Source organism: Cololabis saira, chromosome 9, assembly GCF_033807715.1.
Source record: "Cololabis saira isolate AMF1-May2022 chromosome 9, fColSai1.1, whole genome shotgun sequence".
NCBI lineage: Eukaryota > Metazoa > Chordata > Actinopteri > Beloniformes > Belonidae > Cololabis > Cololabis saira.
Genome location: NC_084595.1, coordinates 25269317 through 25287623, shown reverse-complemented (window position 1 = coordinate 25287623; position 18307 = coordinate 25269317). Strand labels below are relative to the sequence as shown.

The following is an 18307-nucleotide window of genomic DNA, read 5'->3' as shown; positions in this document are numbered from 1 at the left end:
AAAGAGCAAACTCCCAATTCCCAACTCCTCGTTTTACTCCAAGTGGGGGTAGGCCTATTTGACACCACTAGATGGCAGTGTTGTCCCATTCATACCATGGTCAGCCTATGTTCTAACATGCAGGAGAGTCAAATATAAAAAGAAAGGATTGCACAGACTTATGTGACCAACTTGGTTTAGGGTTGAATATGTCATGAGGTAAAGGAGCCACACATAGTTGAATAAACCACTCTGGAAAGGGTAACAAGGAATAACATATGTGAGAACCCCACTGACTGACAGGTGGCGGTGCAGAATCTTGAAAAAAAACACGATACCAGATTGTTTGCAGTACACCCCTAACTCTTAGTGTGAAGATCCAAGAAGATTTCTATTCAGCATCTAATTCTTTTTTTTATAGTCATGCTCATTTTCAGTCTGACAGATCTAACATCTCTATAATTGCACTTCAGAAGCTGTGAAACTACTACAGCTTTCTAATGTTGAACTTTATTGGTGCGGTTGAGGGCTTCTAGCTTGAGGGCAGCTTGAGAGAAACTACTAAGAAAAGAGTGAATTTTTTATGTACTTCTTAGGATCAAAATCCAGCAGCTGGATTGAGATATAAACTGGCAGCAATCCACAAATCTCTCCATGTACTTCGCTGATGCGTCAGGTGTTGCCAAAAAATACGTAGCTATGGGTTCCGTAAGGTTGGAGCAACATCAGAGGGGTTTTTAATTTTGTTTTTTTACTTCATTTTTAGGGGTGTAACGATACACTAATCTCACGATACGGTACGATACACGATATTGAGGTCACGATAACGATACGATACGATATTATAGCAGTATTTTTTTAACAACCTTGAATGAAGAACATATGACTGGAAAAAATTGTCTTTTTTTGAAAGACACAAAATACAAAACAATGCTGTGTGTTTGCCCTATTGTTACAGTTTGTAATGCTTTATAACTGTTTAAGTTTTAAAGAGAAAGCCAGGCCAACCATTTTCCACAAACTGAACCAAAAGTAAATGTCAGGTTTGCATTATGCATCTTCAGTTTCATTTCAACATTACAACATCGACATTAAAGTACACTGGAATTCAGCAGAAGCTGCCCGCGTGTTTATCCTACTCACGACCCGAAAAATGTTTAATTTAATAAGGTAAGGCTTAACTCTACACCAGTCTTACATTAGTAAAAGTTCAGAGCTCAAAACGGGACCACAAAATGGGACTAGTTTCTTCTGAGCGGAGTAAGATTTTGGTCCACGGGTCGAGATGCGGTCGCGGTCGCGGTTGGATGCGCGTTTCTAGTCAACACAATAGATTAATATTAATAACACAATATCGCGATACACTTTGTCACCTCCACGACACGTATGGTGACGTTTTTGTATCGCGAAATTTCGTGGCACGATATATATTGTTACACCCCTATTCATTTTAGACGGTTTACAGTTTACCTTGTTAATGCCAATGGTGAAAGCCGGCTCAACGTTAGCCTCCACGTCCTCCTGCCGGTGGTAGCAGAAAAGGCTTGTTCCTTTAAGAATGGCGTACACTTTAGTCCAACTCTGAGGGTCACCTCCACACTGCTGCAAGGCAAACAAAAAGCAGGTGGAAAGAAACACAAAGGGAGATGTCAACATGAGAAGGAAAGGACGAGATGAAGGGTGGGGGAGGAATGTGTAAAAATAAGTTGAGAGCAAAGCCGAGAGCAAGTACAACCCTTAGAGGAATGCCTGACTTCAGGGGCACACCAACCCCTGGCAGCTTACCTTTACTTTCAAACATCCACTCATCACCTGCTGGGTCATACAGTGGGGCTGAGCTGCAAGCCGGCAGCACATGCTGCCGTAGAGGGGCAGCCAGTACGAACACTCTTCTACATGGACGCAGTTGAAAGAGAGAGAGAAAAAAGGAAATAAATAAATCAGCATTTAGCATTCACACAGACTTGTATTTGCACAGACACACTCTTCATCCCCATCAACACGCAAAATAAGGCCCTTTGGTGTAAAAGACAGGCAGCTGCAGGGAGTACCATAGAAGTGCAGCTATGAAACATTACAGCAGGCTCAGGGTCCCGATGAATAAAACACAAGGGCCCTGTCTGTCTGTAGGTCTGGGCCCTCGTTAGCCCACATCATTACCGCTTTACACAGCAGCAAACCCACAAGCACAGCTTTTACTACCCTGACCTTGACAATGGCGATCTGTCAAACAACATGGGAGAACAGAGTGAAAATTGGGAGGAGGAAGGGGAGATGTGCCATACAGGGGTGTAAAAGATTATTTGAGCGTGGGGAGACGACAAGAGACAGTGATAAGTGAGAGAAGGACAAAACAAAAGACAGACAGATGGCCGATCTGGCGGAGAAAGCAGAGAGCCGGCGAGGACACAGATTGATGGAGGCTGCCACTCACCGTTGCCCGAAATGGTGAGGTCATGCGTGCGAAAGCTGTCCTGGACGTGTGACAGTGACAGGGTGGTATGAGCCAAGAGGTGGTACTTAGGGCCGCTGTCAACACGCAAGAAAAAGAAAACGACATTTTATCCAAGCCAAAAAAAAAAGAAGCTCCTCATCCGCAGAGTGGGCGAACCTGTGTCATCTCAAACTAAACTTACGGCACTGAAGGAACTGGCAGCAAGAGAGGGGCTCCCCCTCCGTTGCTGACAGGACTACACGGTCCAGGCTCCATCGCCGCTCTGAGCTTCTTTCCTGCTGATCGCCCAAGCGAAGAGCTCAGCTTGCTGGCGAGTTTTCTCGGCGTGCTTCCTGCGGAGTAGTCGTCCTCTGAGCAGCAGCTGTACAGCTCAACGCGCAGCTCAAAGCCCGGACCGGCTTCATTACTGCAGAAGGACACAGATATAGTACACTGACCACTTTGGTACACCTGTTAACAACTCAAAGTGCATTACAGCCACACTCAACCTTTCTCACACACTTTCATAGAGAGGATTTTAGTGCTTGCAGATTTTTTATTTTCTATTTTTTAATGTTTGCATTGCATTTCATGTTTTATACATACAGTACACACCTCTGGAGCAGTTTGGAGTTCAGCATCCTTTGAAAGGTTTTAAATGTCAACCGTGCACATGTGTCTTGTATTATTACCATGTATCCCATTATGTTTGCAAATAATTGTCAGGAGATTGTAATTACAGGTACTTGAGCATATAACATTTCTAAGCACTAATGCACATTAATGCAGCATTTTATTAAAATTGTAACGACGATCAACAAAGAAAGAGAACAACACCTCTGTCTAAAGTGGAATCAACCACAATGCTTTGAAAGATATTAAGTTTACACAGTCCAGATGTAACCACGTAGTTGTGGAGCTTGGGTAGACAAAAAAAACAAAGCCAATGAAGATAAAAGATGGATGTTGCCTCCAAGTTGGTAAAAATCAAGGTACTCCAAAAATGCCAGCCAGCCAGTGACTGAAATACCTCCGGTTAGAACAAAAAAGATAAAAGGAAGCAGCTTATAGACAATGAGGTGAAGAGTGCATATGTATTAGAGCGGAGTTAACTTGAAACTGACATGCCGCTGATGTCTGGTCTGCACCCCCTCAGTCTAAGGACGTGGGCTGCAAACCTCTTCTTCATTTTGTTTCTTAACAAAACTAACAAGAAGCCCCAAAGTCAATTTCACAAATCAAATTTCAAGAAGTTAACTGATCAACAGTTTTAGAACCTGGACAGAGCAGCTTTTACTTTTGCTACATAAATACAATGATACTATTATCACTGAAAACATCAATGCAGAATGTTATACGCAACAGAATTCATTTAAACTGTGAATATTTAAACCTCCGCCCTTCAGATCACAACTGAGGTCGTTTCACCATATAACTGAAAGAAACTTACAAAATGATGGTGTTGTCAAAACAGATATCGGTGAGTGTCCGGTCCACTATCACCATGTCTGTATCGAAGATCTCTCCTCCCAGCTGCAGCAGGCAGAACACAGCGCAACGATGCAGCTCTGTAAAAGTCAGGGGCAACAGGAGAAAAGGAAAATCGTTGAGCGAGCACATTCGCAAGAGTTGCATCACTGGAATGATACATTTTCACCACCAAAACATCATTGCTTACAATCCTGATGATGCAACTTGTAATAGAAGTTTGAAGCCAGGGGCTACTGTGTACGGGATATTGGACCTAAGCAGGTGGAGCTTGAAAAAGATCAACTTTTCCATCTGACTCAAAATCATGTTTGTCGATGTCAGTTTCAGTAAAATAATCAGCTATGATGAGAATATCAAGGGACCACTAAGACTAAAATCTATACTTTCATACTGCAATAGTTTCATTTCATGGGCAAATCTGAAAATCCATGTGCTGATTATTAACTTAATATGCATAACAATGAGACATGGAAAAAAGAAAAAAGCCTTGTATACAGTATTGCAACAAAAATGAAATGGTGGTTGGCAATCTCTTCTTTTGGCTTCTACTTTTCTTCCACCTGACAACAAAATTTGAGTGACGTGCACAAGGTTTATTTTTGCAGTTTTGTAGCTTTTCCATGTTTATGCCTCACTGGCATTAATTCAACTAAATATTCCAAGTGTGGGCTTAACTGCTGCTCTGACTGGACAAGTTAGAGAGTGAAACACTGCTCCTCCTTGCGTCCTGGGTTCAGTTTCTGCCTTGTGTATTTAAGAACCTTGAAGAACAGCCTCATTAAGCTTTGTTGGGAGTATACTACTCAGTCTCTTGAGCTCATTTGTATGCACAAGTTACGCCGATTAATTACATTCTGGCTGCCAGGGGGGCGTGAGTGGATGATCGGGTGCTGAGAATATAATAGCTGACAGGGTGCTTGCTCTTTTTCCAAGTTAAAATTCCAGACTTTTCCCAGACTTTTTTAAAACTGATATTTTTTTTCCCCAAGACCTTAACTTTACGTACTTGTATACTTGTGTGCCTACTGCCTACTTCATTGGTTGAGATTGTACCAATTGTGTTTATTAGAAATGTTTCTTAGAATTTTTTATAGGCTAGTATTCAATGAACGAATGCATTATTCACCGTAAATTATGTTTTTACTGATGAAAACGTTTCAAAACATGAAAATCACAAGTACATGAATTTCACATTTTCACAATGCCTTTGAGCATACTGTAAAATTCTACCATACATTTTTTCCCCATACTTTATTAAGACTTTCACGCAAAATTCAAGACTTTTCAAGGTCTGGAAAACAGTGTTTCAAAATTCCATACTTATTAAGACTTTCAAGACTTGCGCAAGCACCCTGAGCTGAACAGGTGTTAACCCAAACTGACTTTATCAAGTTGGTGAGACAAAAGGGCTAATATGAATTAAAATAAAATTAATACATAAATAAATTAAAAACAAATAAATAAATCCCTCTGTGCACCCCTGAAAGGACATTTCAAAATGACCTGGCTGACAATAGTTTTTCAGAGCAGAGAAGAGACAAAAGAAGTTAAATGAACAAGAGATTTAAATAGTTTTCTAAACTGGACAAAAACTGTCTGGCGAGTTTAGTTTTTTCTGTCTCGAGAGAAAGAGAGAGAGCCGCTGTATTAAAGCAAAAGACTGGAAAGCTCAGCTATATGAATGTCAGTGGTTCAATGAGTGTCCCTGAAGTTCACAGTTTTAAAATATGCAAGTGAGTGATTTTTGTTCTCGAGTCACGTAGGAACTGCAACCGCACCTTCCCCTTCGCAAAGCTGCAAGAAAACATGCATTCGCCATCTCTAAATTAGCCATTTCACAACTCATGTGAAGCCACAAACCCCTTCCCTCAGCCACTCGTCAATAAATCATTCGAGGGCCATCTAAGAATCCCTTCACACAGTTGCACCGTGCCTCCTCACCTCCTTTGTTCTTGAAATATTCCGTGTCCTTCCACATGAGAGGGATCCGGAGATCTGGAATGACAACAGACAAGGGATAAGACCACAAAAATGTTAATCACCTCCACTGTCTAACTGATATTTGTGCATGTTTGTCTCCTTGCACATACAGTACTGCTTTCAGTCACTGGCAGATGCATTCACAGCTAATTACTGACTGTGTTTACTGCGCTCTCCAGCTGGGTTGCACACATGCACCGATCCTGCATCCCCTGACACACAGATGCTAGCAGTGTAGCATCTCATTAATATTTTTTTCCTCATCTTTATGTTCCAAAAAACAATTAAAATTGCAAATATTTGCCTCCGCTGTTATTTCCTCCCATGAGTACCACCGTTAAAAAGATAAATAAATGGATAAACTGCAAATTTATGTATCAAATTTTCTCCTCCCACATTCATTCCGTGCTTTTATTCATCACATGCCTGAGATTGCCACTTTTCCTTTGCATGGGAGCCTGTCGTCCATCGGCCCCGCATCTGAAGCTCTGCGTGGGACATTCTGCATGACCTGGGCTTCCTTCATCCTCTGCAGCTCCGACATGTAGGCCATGATACGAGTGCTGCAGGTCTGCAGGCTCTTCGCCGCCTCCAAAGCCTGGTCTCTTTGCGAGCAGGCAGCCAGCAATTTGCAGGCTCCATCGCGCATCCGGATCTCATGGTCAATCTTCTTCTGAATATCGCTGTCCTGCAAAGAGAAAACGGAGTGTCAAGAAAAGGAGCTTAATTGTTGGATAATGATGCACTTTGCACGGTTTGTCTTTTGAAAAACAGAGACAGACATTATCAGGGAAGAAGAAAGAAAGTGCTCATGGGAGAAATTAAGTACTGAACAGCTAAAGAGAGCAAGTGGATTGCAGGTCTCCAGTGAATACATTAGTGAGGTGTGTCGATGAGAAGATTTTGGATCCTGTGTTCAAAGATGTGCATATGTGGGTGCATGGTCTTTTGCCCTCTTACAGGCTGATCCATAACCCCGTTGGATAGAAATGTAGCTGTTGAATCATTTATTGCCAAGCTACTTACTTACTTACTTATGCAACACACAACACAGAGAGAGAGGCTGCAGATTTCAGATCTGAGAAAGAATAATGACGCTGTCAGACACGGAATGTCTGCAGCCCAAATGAGGGACACACAAATGTACACATGCACACTTGGTGATTTCTAACGGATGTCTCTCTTCTCAAAGGAGAAATGAGAGAAAAAGAATAGCTGACTAAATCTGACCTGCCAAATCAAGAGCAAGACACAAAAATCTTTCTCATTCCTCAACAACAATCCCCACCACCACCATGCTGTCCACGGTTTTTAAACCCTAATACACACAGTTATGAGTTTAAATAGTTAACAGTGTGGTTACTGAGAACAGCGGGAGGAACTGTAGAGGGATCCCTGACTTAAACACCAAAGTACTAGAACGTACTAGAATCATGTAAGTGCACACCAGTGGTCTCATATGATCAACGATCAATAAAGAATTCTTAAATGAAAGGACTAAGTGTATGTGTATCCACCCTCTCTAGTGTACATTAACAAGCACACACACTGCACATAAATAATCTTCAATAATTCAACACTTCTCATTTATCATCTCTAACTCCGTCCATCTCGATTTTTTTTAAAGTCATTTTGATAGACACATTTAAAGATTAACTCCTTGTTTTCTTCTACATTCACTTTCTCTTCCACATCCCTGTCCCCAGCTTGCTTTTCTTTTTTTATCAATCATTACTATTGATCGCTTGCCCTGAGCAGAAACTCAGCAGGGGAAAAAAATGTGTAAGATTTTTTACATAAAAGCCACTTTTTACACTCCAGAATGCATTTCACTACAAACTGAGTCATACGCATCTGATTAAATGCTAAAAAAAACAAACAGTCTGTGTCTTGATATCCAAACACCTGATTCCTTTATGGTGGTAAAAAGCTCCCGTAGGAGTAAATATCTAATGGAGCCTGCTATAATGACTCTAAATTACTTACTACAGAAGCAAGATAGCGTTTAGACTTCCAAAGACGAACAGTGGTGGTAGCGGGCAGATATCCCATAAAATCGAATGTGCAGAAGCAAAAGACCAGCAGAGACAGCCTGCCTGAGTGAATTCACACTAAACATAATGAAGATGATAATAAATATCAGTCTAGAGTTGTGCACAAAAGCTACAATGGTGCTGTTCGAGAAATGTGGCTGGAACAAATTATCCCGTCATTAAATGAACATTTACCCTGACTGAAAAGCAATTATAGTCCACTTTATTGTGAAAGAACAAATTAGAGCAACTTCTGTGTTGTGTAGGTGAAGAAAACAATTTCAAAGCTGAAGGGTTTATAAAAGCTCATAGGCTTTACTCTCTTTTCAGGAGTCTTTTTGGATTCAACAATTGAAAAGTAGAGGAAAAATTAAACAAGCAAGACTGTTTATCTTTTTATATAGTAGCAATAAGAGATCGTTTTCAGTATGCTTGTTACACAGCAACTTCTCTAAAAGGTTTAGATAAAGCCTTTAGTTTCTTTGTCAACAAAAAAATCTATAAACTATTACTATGAGAACAATCATTACTGACTGAAAAAAGCAAAAAGAGGCAGTTGGTAGAGATGCATAGGTTGCAATCTTCTTGACAATCTCAGTTTCGCCACTTTGACCCATTTCTATTTTCTATCAGCAAAGTGATATTTACTTTTTGACTTTTCTTTGCACTGAGCTGGGTTTGGTGTGACATGTGACGGGATAAAAAACTGAGAAACACTGGAGAAGACTCTCTCTAAAGAATCTGCTTTTATGTCCCAGATGATAATTCAAATTCCTGAAATCTCTATCGTCAAATACAGAAAATTCCAGACCATCCAGTTTTAGGAATGCCTTTAGAAATTAAATCATGGCATTCCTGAGACTGCATAACGATTCATTGTCGGTAATAAACAAGTATTACAAGTTTAATTGGATCCTGCAGCAAACAGTGATTACACTTGTGACACTTCTTGTTAATTACGTTACGGACAGAAAGTCCGAATTTTTCCCCTCAATCACATTCACGTCCTCCCACATTATCATCATCAGCTGCAACATAATTTGATCATTGTTATGCAGAGACATAAGGTCTCTGTCTGCAAGAGAAGAAAAGAGGAGCAACACAATGAATGTCTTCTTTAAAAATAACTACAGCTTGTTCAAAAGCTTTTTCTTTGTATTGTTTTGGAAAAAAAAAAGTTCCTGAAAGGAGCAGGAAAAGCAAAACCTTAATTTTGCCAAATCTATTTAGCAAAGTGGTACACTAAGATGCGGAACAGGACTTTTCCCCTCTTGCATTATCTTGTATAGTTCCAACGTGTTTATCTTAAGAAGGGTAAACAGGTATGGGTGTGTGTTCGCATGTGGCAGAGAGTGGCGAGAAGATGAACTGAAGGGAAGATATGGATTTCACTGATTTGGTTAGCACAGAATTACAATCCAATTCCAAATCTAGCCAGCTTTATTGATTGATCTAAAAAATATATATATATTTTTTAAAAGGCTGGTGTTGGCATGTAGCAGGGAAGTTGTGTATCCATAAACATTTGGCTGAGAATAAAGAGAGAAATGATAGAAAGCTGCGTGCATGTCTTTTGTAGAGGTACTTTAACTCTTTTCCCACACACATCCCTGACATCCAGAGCCTGATACACCAGATTTGAAGGAATGCATAGGCTCTCATTGGAAGTGTAAAGAAGCTGTCACAGTCCAGTTCTACACAGTAGGTCTTAGAGTGACCTGCTGAGAGGAGGCCCTCGTATTTATAGCAGCTAAATTAACAGGCTTCTCCTTCTGGGCATCTCAGAATAGAGATGGAGCAGCCTAGATCTTACTTTAATCCACATGTCTGGCTGTGGGTCAGGCTAACACTGCACAACAAACTGACACATTCACACAAGCAAGAGAAAAACAACAGCACACTAACACACATGCAACAATAAGTGGATGAGGAATCTTATTTCATTTCATTTTTACGATATGAAATACTCTGAGGCACAGAAAGACACATTGATGCAAACGGATCCACAGTGTGTGCTCAGAGTAGCAGGTGTTGGACCAGTGGGCACTGGCAGAAAAGCTGACTGCCTGCGATGATGGCAGCGTGGGTGGCAGAACGATAAAAAGGTGGATGGAAGGCGAGCGGTCGACAGGGATGGAGTCCTTGTTGGGTATCGAGCAGCAGAGCAGAAGGGGAGGGGCGCTGTTTTTTATTTTTAAAAACGAGCGGAGACATTGAGGTGAGGAGTAGAGAGGAAGGTCAGGAAAGGCTGACAGGCAGGGTGAAACGTCTGCTTGAAGGGAGGGAGGGGCAGCTGCCAAGGAAACAAGAGGCGAAAGAGGGAAAATAAGAAAAGAAAGGGTATTGCAAAATAAAGTAAAAGAGAAGAACTGTAAAGTGGTTTGGATAGATTCAAAAAGTGGTGGGATAAAAACAGAATTGGCAATCAGGAAAGTCAGACGAGTAAACTTGAACACAAATGAAAATGTATATGTTTCTAATAGCCAGTCTGCTGTGGAGCTAATGAAACATAAAGCTCTGGAAATCAACAGCTGACGGGATGACAGAGTGACGTTTTAAGCGACACAAAGGCATCTTCACCCCAGAGAACAAATGGCATTAATGGGCAAAGACACAAATGTTCACATTACCAGATGCTACTTTACTATGATAGGTACTTATGCTTAAACCTCATGAACACTCAATGAATGGGTGTGAAATTGTCTAAAGCCATGCATGGATCCAATTAAAACCAAGACACCATACTTTAACACTGAAATCATCACATGACTGTGACTTGAAAACATTCTTGGCGATCTGCTAAAATAAAAAAAATAAAAAATCTATTCAGTGGTCAAAACTAACTGTTATCTACCATACGGGAAAAATACTTGATTTCTGATGTACAGTATACGCGCACAATGGTAATGTAACCTTTTAGCAGGTTATTTGATGCCTCAGTAGATGCCAGATGGTCAGCTCTCTGTCCCCGTTTAGCTGCGTTATCATCACTTGTGTGTCTGCAGATGAGATCACAGGGATACTACGACACACACACCTACACAAACAACACCGTTGGGGGGATTTGACGCCACTGCAGATGGTGTGTAATGGTTTGTTTACGATGTGTTGTTCTGCATGAGTAGGCTTTCCTGTTCAGATCGCCGACCTCTGACCTCTCCCCCCTGTCACAAAGCAGGTGAGATGCCTGCAGTTACAGCATGCAGTTAGCCCTTGGGGTCACGTTTAACACACACATGATTTGTTTAGGAAAAAAAAAAACAACCAAAAAACCCAGCTTAACGCAAAGAAACAGAGAATAGACGTCACAAAAGGGAAGAGGAGGGGGAGGAATCATTGAGAGAAATGGTGCCACAGAGCATCCAAGTGGTAGATCTGTCCATGTGTCACAATTCACGTTTGTAAAATTGCCTACGGAGTTGTTGTGATTCCAAAATCAGCGCTGGAAATAATTCCCACTTCACGATCTGCAAGTACTTACATCAGTACAATCTTATCAAGTAGCATTCACGTGGAATGACGGCAATCACAACCCCCGAGAAAGTTTATGGCACTAATGTTAACCATATCATTGTCAAAAATTTAGAGTGTGAAAAGTTAGTGTGTTCAGAAGGAACACTGGTGAGATGTGGGAAATATATGAATGAACCACGACCACTAAAGAAGAAGTACATCATTGATGTGATGATGAATTGAAACTTCAGAGAAAGAAAACATTGTGGATGTGATTTTTTTTAAGCCTGTATTATCAAGCTGAAAGGTTTTAGGGACTAATTTAGCAATTTCGCTTTTATAGTTTTTTTTTTTTTATTATTTTCCAATCACTTTAGAGCAACAATGCTAACCTGAATGCTCTCAATAGGTTAAATGTGGACATTCAGAGAAGACATCAGTAACACCAATGGTCCTATTTGTCTTCTTCTGTTAAGGAGTACAAGTAAAACCTTTCCTTTGCTATGTGAAGTGTTGGTGATCAGACAAAACATGACAGCTGAGTACTTAGCTTTTTACTCAACAGCAAAAAAACTGGTCGGCGAGCCAGAATGAAACAGGCTGATAAGATAAGCAGCATGAGAAGAGGGCAATAACAACAGAAGGGCTGCAAAAGGCTAGAATCTAAAGGCACAATTAGACAGATGAGGAAGTTCATACACGTGCTATCTGCCAATCATCATAGCCAGAGATGTGTAGATTTACACAAATGAGATCTTTTGTTATTCCACATCCACACACACCCACACAAAACAAAGATTTGCAAATTCCCGACCACTCCCATATGTTGGGACTTTACTGACCAGACTGCCTGGCTTTCAATTAGCTAGCCACAACTATGTGCCTCGCCTCTCTCCACCCTCTTCCGCTACTTTCCCCTCTTGCAGAGCACAGCTGCGCTTTAGAGCTGGAGGGAGCGGATTAGAGTACGAGAGGAATAAACAGATTGAAAAACATAAATGGCTGATTAGTAGCGAGTGGTCAGAAGAAAAAGATAACATGATAAATGAGCATGGATATACAACTAGAGCTTCAGGGGGACAGCGGAGAGAGATGGAGACAGGAGAAAGGAACGATAAAAGCTATCATGCACACATGTCAGGATACATCAAAAACACTATATCACTGTCATTCTTAAACAGGAAAACACTAATGGATGTGAAAGATGCTATGCATCTTGTGTGCAACGATGTGGTGTGGAGTCACACTAGGAGTAAACAGACAAATCACACGACAATCCCAAACCACTGAAAAACAAAGATCCCATTCACCAAACAAAGTCCCTCCAGTATTTAAGCCTTCGGCTGGGAAGTGAGGGCACAACAAGAGTGAAGGGAACTGGTTTGGTCCTGTCATGGAATATAGTGAGGAAGGGGAGAAAAACAGAAACAAGTGAAGTGTTCGCAATCACCATTTATGACGGCAAAGCTGGCTACAATGCAGTCAAAGCCCAGGAACAAATGATCTCACATGTATCCCATGGCCTGCAAGGGCATTTTGCCTTTTGGCATACCCTGGGTGTAGGTGTGAGGAAGCTCTCGCCGTCAGCGAGTTAAGGCTTTAGAGCTTCAACAGTGAACTCACTTAATCTCAGAGTCTGAACACTGTGAACTCTCCCTCCTCCCAGCAACGTATGCATCCAATTATCTGCTGACAATAGAGACAGTTTCAGCTCTGCTTGCATGGAAAACTACTGTATGGGCACAACTGTGCAAGTCCTTGTCCAAATGCGATTGTGCTGGCTGTGTCCAAGTAATTTTGCAGCCAGATGTCCTCACTCAATGGCAGTGTGTTGTACTGCAGCTAAATCACAAAACGAAGTGGGCAGGGTCAGTGCAAATGTCCCTAAAGAGAGAAACAATATGCATATATTGATGTCTTAAATCATGCTGCATCTCCAGCAAGGACTGCATGGAACCCAGCGCAAGCATATTTGTTCCATGTGTGCACTTTGCACTTGCATTTGTTTAGCTGGAAGCAGCAGGACCTAAGGAGAGAAACAGCTGAGTGTATATCAGGCTATAAAGCAAATTTGTTCAGAGCTACGAGAGAGTACGGGGATCTCAGACTCTGCCAGGCAGTGATCACTTCAGCAATTTATAGGTATACTAAAGCTTAACTGGTCATAAGACTGTGTACAGTCAGCCCAGGTTTGCATTTCCATGTAGAGGAATGCTGGGAGCTGGGAAGAGGAGCAGGCAGGAAAACCAGACCTGCTTAAGGCAATGTAAAGGAGTACAAAATAATAATAAAAGCAAGGTTAGAGCATGTTTGTTAGTCTAACTACTGTACATCCGTGTGTGGTCTCCTAGTACAGAACTAACAACCCTGCAGTGTATAGATTTATGAAACGCTGCACAGAGGCTCCAAACCACACTCATAAATACCTTTGTTCTGGAAAAATGGTTCACAATGAACAAGTTGGGTAGTTTGGTATGAACAACAGCTACTCTTGAACTTCACCGCTCAGAGAACCAGAGAGAGCAGAGTGGTCTACCGTTTGTATAATAAACTGTAGACTATAGACTGTAAATCATCTGCCAAGAAGCAACGCAACAAGAAATGCTCATCTTCAAAGATCCAAATAGTCCTTTAAAAGGCTGCAGGAAGAAAAAGAAAAAAAAAAAAAAAGTGCAAATCACTGTTCTCAAAATTTATGTGATGGAATTAATTAAATTCTTGTGCGGTTTTGGAATCGTTCTCTGTGTTTTACAGCTAAATTGAAAAAAGATGATCTGGATCCTTATGTGAGAAGGAGAACAGAACAGGGTTGAGAGATGTCACTGAGCGGGTAATTAATGAATTGAGAAACACGTGGAATAATACTGCAGTCTCATCAATGCATTTTCCTGGCACTAGAAACGTCTTGCACTGCAGGGTGGAGCGCAGCTACAATCTGTTAGACAAGTTGGTATTGTATTAACTGATTAACTTTCTCTGTGAGGCAGAAGCAAATAGTGTGGGGATAAAGGGGTTTAATAAAGAAATGTGTATGAAGCTGCTCTTTCAAAGCTCTTGATCAAAGACCCCTGTGATCTCTGTCAATGAGAGCATGATGCAAGTACATCCCTGAGATGGAGATAAAGTAAAAGGGATTAATCACATAAACGAAGCACATGAGGCAAAAGAAAAAAAAGAAAAAAGCATTCCATTGATGTGACGCTGTAATCTGAATTCTGCACAAATTTTTCAACATACTGTTTCAGCTTGGTGTTCAACTAGCACATGACGTTAGTGTTTGAAGAGAGGTGTTAGTCTGTGAAGGAAAGTTGGTTATGTTATTTATCCCCATTGTGACATTCCTGTAGGGGGTTGAGAGAGTTGTGTTGCACAGTACTTTGTGCTTTGAATCTCAGCTTGTGTGTCACCGTGACCAACAGTTCTCAGACCGACATATTACCTTACACCTCTGGGAACACGAATGCGTTAAGGAGAAGAGTAAGGCCACGTTTACACGTAGCCGGGTATTTACAAAAACGGATATGTTCCCCTCTACGTTTTCAAAAAAATCCTCGTTTACACGGACCCGCATGAAAACGCTGTTAACGTCATGCCAGCCAATAAGAATCCTGGAAAAACATCAACAAATGACACGTGTGTAACTTCCAGTTAAGGCTGATTTATGGTTCCGCGTTACACCAACGCAGGGTACGCGGCGACGCGCACGTACGATGCGCGTCGCCGCGTACCCTACGCCGTCGATTGAACGCGGAACCATAATTCAGGCTTCATGCTGCTGGCTGACGCGCTCACAGGCTTGAATGAGCAGGAGGCTGGACGGGGGGGGAGAGTTACTTTTAAGTGTGACTTTAGAATATAAAACAGGTAAAATACAAGAAAATATTGACGGTGGCCAAACTAATTGTAAACACAGGTCGCACACATGACGCTGGTGAGTTTCTGGTGCATAATGTGACGTTCTGAAGCTTAAATCTCCGTTTTCCTCCGTTTTCCTCCGTTTAGACGCAAACGGGAAAACGGAGTTTTTGAAAATCTCCACTTTGGCCGGAGTTTTCAGAAATGATCGTTTTTGGTGACTTTGAGCTGCGTTTCCGTGTAAACGAACGGCCAAAACGCATGAAAACGCCTCCGTTTTTGTAAATACCCGGCTACGTGTAAACGGGGCCTAAGACACACAGACAGGTGTTGAACTCGATCGGATCGGCTGTGCGTCCCAGATTGTCCGGGGGAAAATTTGAGTCTGATCAACAGTACCAAGTGAACTTTGCATTTTACTGGGATATTTTGGGCTCCAGTTCTCCACCTTTCCCAATGCAAGTTGCAAGATCCTCGACACATTATGGACATGTGGGAAAAAAAACAAAGTCAAAAAATTATTCTGGAAAACTGCAGCGTTTGTATGGACTCTTATCGAGGTAATAAAGAAAAAATAAAATCAAAATTAGTTTTCTGCTAAAGGAAAACATCCATTCAAAAAAGGTTTGTTTTTTCCCATTGCACATCACCAGTCAAAATTGGTTTCACCAGGAATCACAATATAAGAAACCAAGCGAATATTCAGCAACTTAGTATGCAACACATTCAAGCTTTTAGCTGACTCGGGCAAATCAGTGCACCAAACTCCCTTCCCCTGCCCCCACAGCAAGCTCTCAGCTGCCTGGCACACTCAAACCCTGTTTGTCTCAATAATCCCAAGCTTTCTTTCTCTGAATCAGGTTGGGGAAATCTGAGCTCATTAGGTCAGTCAGTGTAACGAGCATTTAAACCAGAAAAACTCTCCTCCCCGTAGTCTTTTACCGTTGCTTGCTTCGCTATACAACAAGCACACAGAGACACGCTGTTAAGTCCAGTGAGGCTAAGACCATGTAAATGCCTAATTGTTTTTCCACTGGACTTCTATTCATATCAATAAAAAGGGCTCTTTCAGAGATTTTAAATACTTGTAGTATCGGCAAGTGTAATGCAATTTTAAATCATGCACATGATGATTTTTTTTGCTGTTGTAAATGCAAGAGTACTCTCTCTCAGCCACGTGTGTAGCCATGGGTTCTGTTAAGGCTGCTTTTATCAATCTACATTATTTATCACTGTTGCTTTATTTAAACTATAAAGCAGCACATGTGTATGTTACCACATGCACTGCCCTTGTGAAATCTGTTGGATAATAGGTGACATTTTCCTTGGTCATAAATAATTAAAGGAGCTTGAGGCTCCTTTTAAGAAATGAGACTCTCTAGCACCACCCTTCACCACGACGGCCGTCGGGGGTAATGCAGCCAACAGCAAAGCCGGTGTGAGTACCAGATTGTATCAGGCTGAAATATTTTCCCCGGAAGTGTGCATTTTTTCCCCGCGATGGTATTTTTTTGCCATGTTAAGCTAGGAAGGTAGTTTTTCACCATGTCTTCACATTCAAAATGTCTTTTTTGGCAATTGCGGATTAATCAGTGAGCGCTTAGTTGACGTTACATTTTTTTAATTATATTTATATAATGTATTATGACTATTTTGCTTAGACATTTACAGATTCAACAATGAGAACATATAGAGACATACACTTCTGTAAAATCAGAAGCAGCAGATCATAGTGGAGGTAAAAGGGAGAAGAAACATATAACTGCTGTTCACGACACGACCTTCTTTCAATGACTTCTCTCTCTCTCTCGGCTGCTGTAGTCACTCTGTTCCTGGTCTTTTCACGCAAATGGTCAAAAGCCAATCACAAGACGAAACGTCATCACGTACGGGAGACCTCCGATAAAAAAAAGCAGGTGGGAAAAAAAAGCACCGACACCGGCACGGGAGAACGGGGAGAACATGCATGCAGCGTCATGTGACGTCACATCCGCAGGACGGCGCGGGAAATTCCGGCCCGGAATTGTAGCACATTTTGCAGCACACAGCCTGTTCAAGTCAACGGAGAGATTCGCTAGAGGGCTCATTCTTTTGGGTTTGGAACGCTTCATCTGACATTATTACTAGAAAACTTAAAACGTATACACATTTTTTTCATAAATCCTGCCTCAATCCGGCCTCAAGCTCCTTTAAATAAAGAATGATAGATAAAGATTCTCTTAAAAAGGTAGAATGGAGCTGCTCGGTGGAGTAGTGGCTTAAGCAGCGGCTCATACTGAGGCTACAGTCCTCCTGCAGCGGTTGCAGGTTTGAATCCCAGCCTGCACACCTTTGCTGCATGTCATCCCCATTCTCTCTCTACCCCACTTCATGTCTGTACACTTTGAATAAAAGGGCCACTAGAGCCCAAAAAAATCTTTAAAAAAAAAAGGTAGAATACACTCTATGGTGATGCTGTGTATCTGTTTATATGGTGATGGGCACACAATGACGACTGGACTCAAACCAATGGGGAACTCCCTTCAATGGGGGAACTGTATGAATTGTTTCGTATGCTGACAGGAAGGTTTAAAATAATATTTTTTTTCTTCTTTTTTTTTAGGATTAGGCTATCGGGTAAAGGTTAGGTCGAGGCATTCGAGTGAGATGGTTACAGAGAATGTAAAGCCTGAGAAAACGTTTTGTGAATGCAGTGTCCCCATTGGGATACAGAAGCACACCGGAGTGTGTGCATGTGTCCTTGAGCCTCTATCGACCAGTGAGAGCTCTGAGGTGAAAACCACTCATTATAATATTCATGAAGCTGCAGAATTTCTGAGCTGAATTTGACCAGACCCAGACATCATTATTAAATTGCCCCCAAGTCCTCAGCCTGGTACCGTAAAGCAGCATGTTAATGTCAGGTGAAGTCATTTTCCATGTTACTACAAAGCAGCTTTTACCCTCATCAGTTCATTGCAGGCGACATGTCTACTCCCTGTGAATGAATGACTCCTTAACCCCGACCTTAGCCTGCTTAACGCCATTACAATCTGCTAAATCACTTGACTTAACCATTTTCTTGGATTACACTCTTGTAGTG

The 18307-nt window shown here is 41.5% G+C and overlaps 1 protein-coding gene across 6 annotated transcripts in view; it reads right to left on the bottom strand.

The window, feature by feature from the left end:
* Nucleotides 1-18307, bottom strand: part of rtkna (rhotekin a) — a 60121-nt gene that overhangs the window by 5197 nt on the left and 36617 nt on the right. For all 6 annotated transcript variants that reach the window (XM_061728966.1, XM_061728962.1, XM_061728961.1 and 3 more), the window contains exons 2-8: nucleotides 6311-6572; nucleotides 5846-5899; nucleotides 3864-3981; nucleotides 2616-2840; nucleotides 2414-2508; nucleotides 1765-1871; nucleotides 1450-1581 (exon numbers count right to left, since the gene is read on the bottom strand). In XM_061728966.1, the coding sequence (XP_061584950.1) occupies nucleotides 1450-1581; nucleotides 1765-1871; nucleotides 2414-2508; nucleotides 2616-2840; nucleotides 3864-3981; nucleotides 5846-5899; nucleotides 6311-6572 (993 nt within the window). The remainder of the gene's footprint in view (nucleotides 1-1449; nucleotides 1582-1764; nucleotides 1872-2413; nucleotides 2509-2615; nucleotides 2841-3863; nucleotides 3982-5845; nucleotides 5900-6310; nucleotides 6573-18307) is intronic.